Source organism: Chondrus crispus, genomic scaffold (genome assembly GCF_000350225.1).
Source record: "Chondrus crispus Stackhouse genomic scaffold, scaffold_35, whole genome shotgun sequence".
Classification (NCBI taxonomy): domain Eukaryota; phylum Rhodophyta; class Florideophyceae; order Gigartinales; family Gigartinaceae; genus Chondrus; species Chondrus crispus.
In genome coordinates this window covers 385841-397604 of record NW_005179258.1, presented here as the reverse complement: position 1 = coordinate 397604, position 11764 = coordinate 385841, and the positions used below count along the sequence as shown (strand labels likewise).

At 47.4% G+C, this 11764-nt stretch overlaps 1 protein-coding gene across 1 annotated transcript; it reads left to right on the top strand.

Moving 5' to 3' along the window:
* Positions 1-484: 484 nt before the first annotated feature.
* CHC_T00006103001 (hypothetical protein) lies at positions 485-1988 on the top strand. Its single transcript, XM_005718092.1, has 3 exons — positions 485-565; positions 754-1889; positions 1967-1988. Exons 1-3 carry the CDS (start codon positions 485-487, stop codon positions 1986-1988), a joined length of 1239 nt encoding a protein of 412 aa, XP_005718149.1.
* The last annotated feature ends 9776 nt before the right edge of the window (positions 1989-11764 follow it).

The following is an 11764-nucleotide window of genomic DNA, read 5'->3' as shown; positions in this document are numbered from 1 at the left end:
TTTTGTGTTGTGATTGTACCACATCTTTATGTTTGAGCGAATATTTTTCCTCAGTTGAAAGTTCTGTCGTTCTGCAACTTTTTAATGCTACACTACTATGACAGTACTTCTCGAATACCCCTGTAGACACTTCAGACTGGCATTACTTCGGCTCTGCTATCTAACCAATCACTTATGCGGGGCGTCGACACACCCTCCTGAATAGAATAGGTATGCAACGAGATCCGCTTAAAAAAGTCACAACTATATCTTCTATCAAAATTTGAGTGTGCCTCACTGTTGTGGCTATATTCCACTCATTCAAGTAAGGAGATTTGCGGGCAGCAGCCTACTTTCGACCAAGGAGTTGATCGGCATCCATATAGATACCAGAGCGTTTTAATAGAATATGACCTCATTAAAGCAGTATTGCGGTATTTGAGAAATGTGTGTAGGGAATATTCATGATGCAGAGTTGCTCTTTCGATCCATAGTAGAGGGCTGAATGTACGCGGAAAAGAAGGTTTGTGTATGGCGTGGACAAGGGAGTGGAGAACGGGTTTGGTTTGGATGCAAAAGCATGGACGTGTTTCAATATAATGCGGAAATGGCGGGATTTTTGCATTTTAGTAGGTTAAGCTGCTTCAAGGCACAAGCGAGTGGGTCACGTGGCAGGTGAGGCGGTGGCCCCCGTTAGTGTTCGGTACACCCGTGCCCCCCTATGCGTCCTCTTCCCCCTGCACCCCCCTGCGAAAGCCCGCGGCCTTATAAAAGCTGCGTCCGCTCCAGCCCCCTACCTATTCCCGTTCGACTCCCACCGTCAGGTTGATAATTTCAAAACCAAGTGCAATATCCTACCAGTTCAGTCGTTCCAATCACCTCACCATGGACTTTGACAAGGCCGTCCAAGAACAATCTACTGTACAGTACAACGGCGGACAAGAAAGTGAAATCTCCGAAGACGTTCATCCGCATATCGAACAAGGCAGGGCCTGGTTTGTGTGCGAGTGTGTAGAAAGTCAAGAGTTTCCCGGAACTCTGATATCTATACATAAACGAACTGAGACCGTAGCAGGGGCACCAGGAATCGATGCGCGATTGAGATCTGCACCTACAAAAAGCGAAGGCAAGGTGCTCCCAGACGGGTCAACCTACGTAGCCTCTGCTGTTCAATATACTCAGGGCGATGATGCACAGAAAGCCAAACTAAACGTCGTTAACAACGACGTTAATGCACTTATCGCCAAGATGACATCAATCCAAGCAACTGCTATGCAGATACTGCTTTCCAAAGGCTCCGTCACTCTACCAGGTGATAGCTCGCCTGTGGTCAGATTGGGTACTGGGCAGCAGCCTAAGGACGCTTACAATAATAACCCACGGTTATGGGAGGCAGTGTTCCGGAATACTTCTATCAAGCTGCAGTCGCTTGGTTTTGTGGCTTCCTCATCACAGGTTCAGAGCTTCAAGTGGTCCGGTACCACTATTGGTACTGCTTTCATTACTAGCGTGATCCGCGCAGCGGTCATCGGAATGTCTGGTGGTGCAATCGAGACGATAGCGGGAGCCATAATGTCTAGGCTGGGTGACGATCTGCAGATCACTTATCAAGCGACAACCTCCTCGTCAAGAACGTCGGCATTGTTGCCTGTCTACTACTACAATGAACTCACCGGGAAATTCGGAGCTGTAATTGCCGTTATCACGGTCATTATGAGTAAGAGTACCAGGGACACAACAACCGCTTGTTATAGCAGCTCATCGGTCACTACGACTTACAATAGTCGAGCTGTGACTTACCGGGTGAGCCCTGATCTGCTCAGGAAACAGATCGGAGACAACCAATCAGCGATCGACGCCGGCGCTGAATTCTTTGGGAACTCAGTCAAGGCAGGAAAAGCTGCTGCGGCGTCTTCGCCAAAGTCCACTCCAGCGTTCTTCTAGACATTTGGCATGACAATGTTGTACTCACGATGTGTTTCTAGAGTCCTAAATGGTTGTCGGGTTAGTATAAAAGGGCAGCCATCAAATCCCAGTAGGGGAAGAGAACGGGTACCTTAAGAAGAAACATTGAGAGAATAAAGAAGTACCGTTTGTCGGTATCTAGTTTTTTCTTTAATTTTTAGCCAAGTCGCAATTGTTCTTGAAGAATTTTCATACTCGGGTCGTCGGGGCGGCTGCCCGCATCCACGCCCATCTGTGCTACCCGCCGGTACACGGTGTAGCACAGGTGGGCGCGGGGGGGCGCCGATACTCCCCCGAATGCACACCGCCTCGCACACGTGTACCGTATATCCGCGCTCAGCTGTGCCAACCAAGCGTCACACACCTCCGCGGGGACGCCTGCGTATGCATGCACGTATGATAAAAAAAGTCTATTTACAACAAGGCAGAACCCAAGGCAGAACCGGCATCGGTGTATGCCGTTTGTTTAACTTAATGTGTACCTTATCATATACGTTACATCTTTATTTACAACAGAGCTAAGACCCTTTATTGAACACTTTCTGTTTTTTTAGAAAAACTTTCTTTTTCCCAGCGCCTGCTCACAAAAGCAGTTGTGGAAATTATCAGCTGACGGTGACTGTTACTGTCCGCCAAGTGCATCCGAATCGTTGAAAAAGGTGCATTAAATATGGACAGAATTTAATTGACCTCATCTGTCAACCTACAGTGCATCTCTCAAACAACTCTACTGATAATGCAATAACTCGTAATTATCAGCAAAGGGATCGCAAATAAGAGAGTAAAACGGGAGGATGAGACGCGCAGGAGTAGTAGTATAAATAGTCAGAAGCCCGGGCAGAATAGCTGCTTCGGGTAAGCAAAAAAGGACGAAACCAGCACAGTAAATTGACGCGAACATTCTCGCCCGGTCCTGCCGGTTAACACTTACTGTTTTTTTCTACTTTTGCGACAGTCTAGACTCTACGCTCAACTAGTTTCTTCGAGAAGAACAACAACAACCTCAGTCTTTCAAGTTCAAGTTTTTTTGGTCTTTTCGAGAGTGGTCTTCTTATCTCTTTTTTGATATTAACGCAGTACGTTTTATCAAAAAAGAGGTAAAGCCGCCTTCCTCTTTAAGATAACTCTCATCGGAAATAATAAAAAGAGTAAGTTCTTTATTTTTCCGCTACCTCTAAAATAGGAACCTAGTTGCCTAACTAATTTCTATTTTAGTGGTATTAAAACCAAATTCAGACAAGGACCTTGGGGCACCGCAAGCCCCCGAAGAGCAGTCAGAAGAACTCTCTCAGCCGGGCGCACGGAGTCGACCCTGCACGCCCGTGGTAAACTGGGACAGCGACGGGGAGGACTCCATCACCGTTTTGGACCTCGTCGAAGAAGAGGCTACCCCGGCGGACCAACCCCGCCCGGAAGACAAGATTTACGAGAAGAAAACACGTGTACAGAATCTACACGCAAATAGTTCTGGACACGTGGACAGCGCGTCACAGGTTCTTCGCCAAATTAAGGCCCGGACTACAGTACTGAAAAGTAATTTGCCGGTTCTACCGGAAGGCGTGAATAGGACACTACATCGCGTGGCCACCTCACGAATCGGGAAAAAGCCTGCTCCTGCCCCCCTGCTCACGTGTCAGGTGTGCCAAGTCACGTTGACTGGCAGGCACCAACTCCGCCAACACAGGGGTGGGAAGAAACACCGCGCACGCGAGGCTCGACATCAGCGCGAGGCCGAGGACTTCTACTGTGACATTTGTGCGCGTTTCTTTCCCTCCGCGCACGACCTCGACAACCACGTCATCGGCTCTATTCACCGCCGCCGCGCCCAATTCTTGCGTGAGCGCCATCTCACACGCCAAATTTAGAAAGTAAAAATTGTTTTGAATCATTTTCTAATTTATCATTCTCTAATTCAAAACAATTTTTTTGAAACATTTCAGAAGCTATTTTGCCACAATCAAGAGACCAACTTCAATTGTTTCCATCTTTCCGAAATTAGTACACAACACGTATTACACGGTTGACACAAACCCAAAAATCGGATACGTGTCACACATTGCACTAGGTGTGAAAATTGCACACGTGTTTACTACTGTACTAGCTGTGAGCGTTGCACACCTGTACGCGTATTCAGCTTGAATTTGTGTGAGCCATAAAAAAAAGTCAAAATTTCAGTATAATTGTAAGGTTGCAGAAAGCTTATTTTTTCTAAGGCTAAAGTAACTTACTAAATTACTTTTTGGAGATTTTAACTCACCAAACACTATGGATAACGGAATTGACGAGGCAGCTATAGAGGCCATCACCAAGGAACTTAAAACGTATACACCACCATCTCCAGTTCACAATGATATTATATCAGTTATTACGCTACACATTACTCGCGCAAAATCTGAAAATATTTTGGACACGGAACTGGTAGAAAGATTACGTGAAGACCTCCCTGTTGAAACTCTATATTCCTTCGAAGTACTGAAGGGCACCACGTTCGTTTTCAGAATCATCCGTGACTTCTTGCGTGCAGAAGGTGTAGAGTATATCAGACATCCCGCAACTGACCGCATCTCATGGGGATTAGTAAAAATGTTATACTCAGACTCGGACGACATCGATTTTGCTTACGAAAGACTTGTTCAACACAAGAAAAGTAGTCGAGCATGTATGCCTACTAACAAGGAAATTGAACGTCAAGCCGGCCCACCAGTACAAAGTTACCCCCCTGTGAGACGTGACTCCGAAGCAAGAGCCGCTCACAACATGGCATTGCGATTCAAGAACCAGGATAAATTCACGGGAAAACTGGGTGAGGACCTCACGGAACACATCAATAACTACATTGATGCCGCCCAGGACTACAACCTTGACCAAACCAACAAACTTGCCTTTTTCCACAACATATTCGATGGAGAAGCTAAGAGATTCTATCGAGAGAAGGTGAGGGACAGGTGTGGAAATTTTGGTCAGGCATGCCAAGTTATGCAAGACGAGTACAACAGCATAACTCGGCAGAACAGAATCAGGAAATACCTCCAGAGCCTGAGAATTCAATCTTTGATGCATGCCAAGAAGCTCAACACTGCAGAAGCTTTGGAAGAGTTACGTGAGATCATCACACGTTTTGCTCCTCAAGGACCGCGGACTCACCGTTCCGAGGAAGACAAGGTGGAATACCTTTACAAGGCTGTCGTTGGTGCCCCGTGGGCCAAGTCAGCCCTTGCGAACTCGCAGTCCACATCTAATCCTTGGGACTTCCAACATCTGTATACAGCACTCCACGCCGCCTGGCTTCAAGACCAGGAAGAGCAAGAAGGTAGAAAGAAAGATCTGAACATCGGTCAATCTTCCCTACATAAAGAGATAAAATCTTCATCCAAATATACTCCTGATCTTTACTACGAAGGTCAGAAATATTACGGACGACCGAAGAAACCAGGATCACGCTCATCTGCCCCATTCAGGCCCCCTCAAGACAGCACAAAAGCCGGTCAAAATGGGTTAGACCGTTATGGCAACCCCAGGCTATGCAACAATTGTCAGGACCCTAATCATTTCATCAGGGACTGCCCCAAACCTCGCAACGTGATGCGAAATATTTCATCGCAAGTCAGGAGATATCCGAAGAGAAGCCATCAAATCCTCTTCGAACTCTGTCAACAAGTGGAAGATGCGTTGTTCTCTACAGACGAAGAAGACCCTTCTGCTACCCTTACAGGGGACAACTTCAAGCAGGAGGACTCTACCTCATCAGAGGATGAGACGCCTGAACATCCCGATAAAGGAGGACAGGTATTCCACGTTACTGGTTCTGAGAATCGGGGCATTGCATCAGTTCTTGATCCAGAGGATTTTTGAGGAGAGGCAGTCTACTTTACCGTCGTAGTTTGAAGTCCAAAGAAAATAAATCACGCTACGAGACTGTCCTCAAGAAAAAACGGTCCCGGTACAAAATCTCGCGTAGGTCAAGGACAGCCCATGACATACGAAGAAACCGGCGTCTCAGAAAATCCTCCAACGATGCAATGACCAATTCTGTGTTAAACTCTCGCCGAGGTCTTTCACAGATGAGAATCAATTTGGATGAACGCAGGAAAGACTGGCAGGGAGCTTGCATCGACACTGGAGCACAACGCACTGTAATCGGACAACTGCAAGCCCAAGCATACTGCAGATTTGTTGGGAGTAAGTTCAAACTAAAAGCGAACTTCAACCAGTACAGATTCGGTGTTGATGTGCAGAAGTCAATCGGATCAATCTCAATTCGATTACCGTTTCTCAAGAACGGATTTGTGCCAATTGAGGTTGACGTAGTTAGAGCGAATGTACCTTTTCTTTTGGGATTGGATTTGCTCGATAAACTTCAACTATACCTGGATACGACAAGAAATGTACTAATCAGTTCTCCGGGAAACATTTCTGTCCCAGTCGTAAGGAAGTTTGGACATGTCTACCTGGAATGGAAACGGGAAGATGCAGTACTATTCTCAAGAAGTGAACTGGTCAAACTTCATAGAGGTTTTCGACACCCAACGGATACGAAACTTCTGAATCTCATCAGAAAAGCTCGACCGCACGAGGCCACCGAGGCCACCACAAAAGTCTTGAAAGAGATCTCTAAGTCATGCAATACCTGTCAAAGGCTTGGATCACAACCAATTAGCTTCAAGACCACGTTACCCACACTGCAAGACGTTAAGTTCGGTGAAGAAATATCAATGGATCTGATGTTCATCGAGGGAAAAGCAATTCTGCATATTGTCGACACTGCAACTCGTTTCAGCTCGGCCATATTTTTAGACTCTCAGGGTCGGAATTACGGACAATCAGTCAACGGAATATGGCTTGCTTTCCTTGAAGCGTGGTGCACTCTCTATACAGGATTCCCTAACCGCGTCAGAACTGATGCGGGATCCGTTTTCACTTCGCCTAGGTGGAAGGAAATGGCCGAAAGCGTTGGGATAGAACTTCGAATTTCAGGAGTCGAAGCTCACAACTCATTAGGCATTGGAGAAAGACTACACGCACCCCTCCGAAGAATTTATCGAAGGATAATATTCAACTTTCCTCAAATTGACCGCAACATTGCATTGAAACTGTCAATCAAAGCCATGAACGATACCAACGGAGATAACGGACTGGTTCCCTCACTAGTTGTATTCGGGATAATACCAAGATTCCCAATCATTAGCTCAGAAATACCCGCTCAGAAAGAAAGGATGCTTGTACTTTCAAAGGCACAAATGGAAATGAATGCTGTAGTGGCAGAGAGACGCATTCTTGCTGCCCTTACTAGAAGAATCCCAACCGCAACCGATTTCGTATTTGAATTAGGTCAAGAAGTACTTGTGTATCAAGAAAGAAGTAAAGAATGGATTGGACCTGCTATCATCACAGGTATAAGAGACAAAATAGTCGATGTTAAGAGCAACGACGGGCAATGGCATAAGACCATGAACATGCAACAAGTTAAGCCTTATGTTCGAGAAGACTCTGAACCAACAGACATGCTCTCACGGGACGAGTTCCTTTCTACAATGTTGAAGCCGTTTAAATCAGTAAACAGACCAAAGCCCTCTAATTTTGATGTAGAACTCACTGAAGTGATCAAACCTGGTGACCCTAGATCGACCGATGAAAGATTTAGAGCCGCAAAGAAGAAGGAGCTGAGAGGTTTGATTGAAAAGGGAACTTGGAAGCTTGTCTGCAAGTCAGAAGTACCTAAGAACGCAAATATTCTCGGTGGTAGATTTGTACTAGCAATAAAAGATGAAGGTACTAAAGACGAAGTATGGAAAGCCCGTTTTGTAGTTCAAGGATACAGTGATAAGCTAAAAACGTCTCTTGTACATGATACTGCCACACCAAGGCAACACTCCACACGAATTTTGATCGGATTGGCCGCAATATGCGGATTCCGACTATTTTCAACAGATGTAACTCAAGCATACCTTCAAAGCGCAGAAAAACTTATGAGGGATGTATACATCAAACCAACTGGAGAATTTGAACTGAACCAGGACAAGTTGCTGAAGTTGTTAAAACCTTTGTACGGTCTTGCCGACAGTGGTGATTACTGGGGCCGTACCATCAGCAATCATATAAAAGAGGAATTGAACATGACCGGAACAACTGGTGATGGAGCAATTTTCTTTAAATGCATACGGGACAAGCTTGATGGCATGTGCATTACCTACGTGGACGATGCCCTCCAAGCAGGTACCAAGGAGTATTCAGATCTCGCTCACAAGACAGAAGAGAAGTTCAAGTGTAAGGGAAGAGCTTACGATAAGTTTAGTTTCGTCGGAGTACAAGTTGAGAAAAAGGATTCTGAATACATGATCCACCAATCGTCGTACATCCGAAAGATAGAGAGGCTGCCGAACACAGCCACGTACAAGTCTTATCGATCATTAAGAGCCAAATTAGCCTGGATTACCTACACTAGACCAGACATTAGTTTCTCTATTGCTCAAGCCGCCCAAGTTACCGAATCACAGTATGCTACGGATCCAAAAATTCAAATCCGATACATTAACCGCACCATTAGACGACTCAAGAAAGAGCCATACCTACCACTGAGGTATCCCAAACTTGACGATAACAAGTTACACATAAGAGTTTATTCAGATGCTTCGTATGCAAACAACTCCGACGGCTCTTCGCAGCTTGGATACATCATATTTCTATGTGATAGCAGCAACCTTTGCCAACCACTCTATTGGTCGTCTCATAAGGCTAAACGAGTGTCAAGATCAGTTTTAGGCAGCGAAACTATGGCCTTTGCTGACTCCTTTGATATGGCCTTCATGCTCAGACATGACATACAGAAGATGATGAACATAAAAATACCGATCCTAATGTTTACGGATAGTCTCTCACTATTTGATGTTATCACAAAGGCATCTACAACGGTTGAAAAAAGACTAATGATTGACCTCGAGGTAGTCAAAAAGGCGTACCAACAAAATGAGATGGAACAGATCGGATTCATTCGATCTGAACACAATTTAGCTGACTGCTTGACAAAGGCTAATGGTAATGATGCCCTTATCAAAACGTTGAAATATGCAAAAATCAATCACCCCGTGGATCAATGGATTGACAGAAGCCACACTGAGGATATGTCACGTCACAAGTAGAGGGAGTGTGGAAATTATCAGCTGACGGTGACTGTTACTGTCCGCCAAGTGCATCCGAATCGTTGAAAAAGGTGCATTAAATATGGACAGAATTTAATTGACCTCATCTGTCAACCTACAGTGCATCTCTCAAACAACTCTACTGATAATGCAATAACTCGTAATTATCAGCAAAGGGATCGCAAATAAGAGAGTAAAACGGGAGGATGAGACGCGCGGGAGTAGTAGTATAAATAGTCAGAAGCCCGGGCAGAATAGCTGCTTCGGGTAAGCAAAAAAGGACGAAACCAGCACAGTAAATTGACGCGAACATTCTCGCCCGGTCCTGCCGGTTAACACTTACTGTTTTTTTTCTACTTTTGCGACAGCAGTGCCATTAAAAAGCCTTCATTCTTGGTTTCCGCATCATAATTGACGAAAACGAATCAGAAGTACAACTAGGAAACGGCACGCGGTTGCATCGGAAAGATTCAAGAGGGGTATTGTACCGAAAAACGAACCTATTTATGAAGCGCCACGGTGCATTGACAAGTGATTGAAACGTCAAATTTTACTAGTTTTTCAAGCTCAGAAAATCGGATGCAACTTAGAGAAGCTTTGCATCATTCGGGTTTTCCCTAAGGCCATGAAAGAACAAGCCGCGTGCGAGCAGCGGGTCTCTCTTCTGCACGTGCAGAGCGTACAGGAGGTAGCTCTGCGCGCGGGCTGGGTCTGCGGAGATGGCCTGCGGGAAGTGGAGCTCGGCCTTTCTGCGCTCAAACTTCTTCAGTGACGCGCGGGCCTGCTGCAGCAGGCAGCGCACGCGCTCGTCGTGTTCGAACAATTGGGCGCACGAGCCCTTCGCGTTCGACACGGAGCGGCGCAGCGTCTCGTGGTTCATGTAGCGGCAGAGCGGACCTTGCGTGGGTGGGTGCGAGGGCGAGCGAGTGGTGCGGACGGGCAGGGGCTTTGCTCTTGTTTTGACAGAGGCGGTGGCTGTGGGGGAGGGGGGGTTTTGGGAACCAGATCGGGCGAGAGGCGCGCGTGGAAGGGAATGACGGGGCAAGGGGGACCGAATAAGGCGGGGGTGGCGGGGAGCACGCGGGATGGCAGTGAGGGATGCTTCATGTTCGGGCGGGGAATGCGAGTCAAGGGCGAGCGGGAGAGAGTAGGCGAGGGAGCACGGGGGCGTGTTCAGACGGCAGAGGCGGCGACATGCTTCGCACCTTTTATTTGATTAGCAGAAAGACTAGAGGTGCCATTGCCTTACCCTGTCTTCTATCTATGGAATCCGCTGAGCTATTGCGGCCATACGCAATTCCATCACTCGCTTCTGTGCTATCGCACGACGAACCCTCATCGTCCTGGGAGCAATGTTTTCGTCCCTATACGCATCAACGCGGTACTGTAGTCGCACTCGTTCCCACGTCATTCGATCCGCCATCACCCTTTCCACCTTTGGTTTCCCTTTCTCGTTCGCTGGACGGCAAAGATCGAAGCTGCCGCGACAACAGCACAGGTTTTGTCAGAAGGTCACAAGAGCGCTCAGAATCTTGAAACTGCTCTTATTGGCATAAAAAAAGGCGGAAGTCTACAAAGGCAAATCGTTTAACATAAAAAGCGCGCGTAAAAGCTGATTCTGCGAACTGTTGTCGTATTTGAAGAAGCGGTTTCGAGATACAGGAGATTACAGGTCATCTTTTTGGACCCATAGAGGTGCCAGTGACGTATAAACGTTAAAAAAAGTAAATTTTGGGGTGTTCAACTTTGCCATGCGCTGTTCAAAAAATAGGTACCTCCTCTTGTAGGGCCGGCACCACCAATCGCGGCCGGCGGCCCCGATTGGCCGTTTCTCGCGAGAGTCCCGCGCAAGAGACGCGCCTGGTACACGTCAGACGCGTTGTACTCGTAAGAGGCGACCCGCTCCGAGCGGGAAGAGGGCGCGCGCTCTTCGTGCCGTCGTTGCTGCCGTGGGCTGTGCGGGCTGTGCGGCGCGCCGGCCGCGCCACGCGTCGCGAGAGACGGGCCGCGGCAAGTACCGCGGGGGTTTACTCGCGCCGATGCATGCCGCATGCGTACCGAATACTGTACGTGCTCTGGTGGACCGTGCGGCCATGTTTGGACTTGGGAGAAGAGTTTTGCGGGAGTGGTAAGTTGAAGGCATCCTCGTGATCTTGCCAGCGTACCGTACTCTTGTTTACCAAGTTACGCGATCAGGGCGGCTCGTGCAGTTGGGCTCAAGCCCATTCAATCTACTTGTTGTATGTCGCGTATCTCTCGATTTCATTCCCGGAAGTGCGTCGGAATTTGGAAGAGAGGACACTTTCTCGCTTCTGCCAAATTTCGCCTACTTACACCTGTTCCACACGTGTACGGTTCTCAGTAGGTACTGTTGTAAAATCGTTGCTTGTCATACCAACAGAGAGCGTATGTTGGTATGGCTGACTCCCTTCTGTCTACAGTAAGGCTGGTCGTGTCTGTGGTCGTTGCGATTGTTGTTGGTGAAATGGGGGAGGCGGTTCTGGGGAGCGTGCCGTTCGTGGTGAGGGTTTTCCGACTCGTCTCCCCCTTCCCCGCAGCGCCCGTCACCCTCTCTCTTTTATTTCTACGAAATTCCTTCCAGAAGCGTCCACGCGTCCGGCCCGGATTCCGCCGGGCCGTACGCGTGCGCTTCTCTAAAATTCAAATAAAATCTCGGACTACAG

Bases quoted from the DNA above. Each gene is read 5' to 3' on its own strand.
- CHC_T00006103001 (XM_005718092.1), top strand. From the start codon at position 485: ATGTACGCGGAAAAGAAGGTTTGTGTATGGCGTGGACAAGGGAGTGGA. The intron at 566-753 runs GTGTTTCAATAT...GCCTTATAAAAG, and splicing joins TTGGATGCAAAAGCATGGAC to CTGCGTCCGCTCCAGCCCCC. The intron at 1,890-1,966 runs GTCTTCGCCAAA...GTGTTTCTAGAG, and splicing joins GCAGGAAAAGCTGCTGCGGC to TCCTAAATGGTTGTCGGGTT.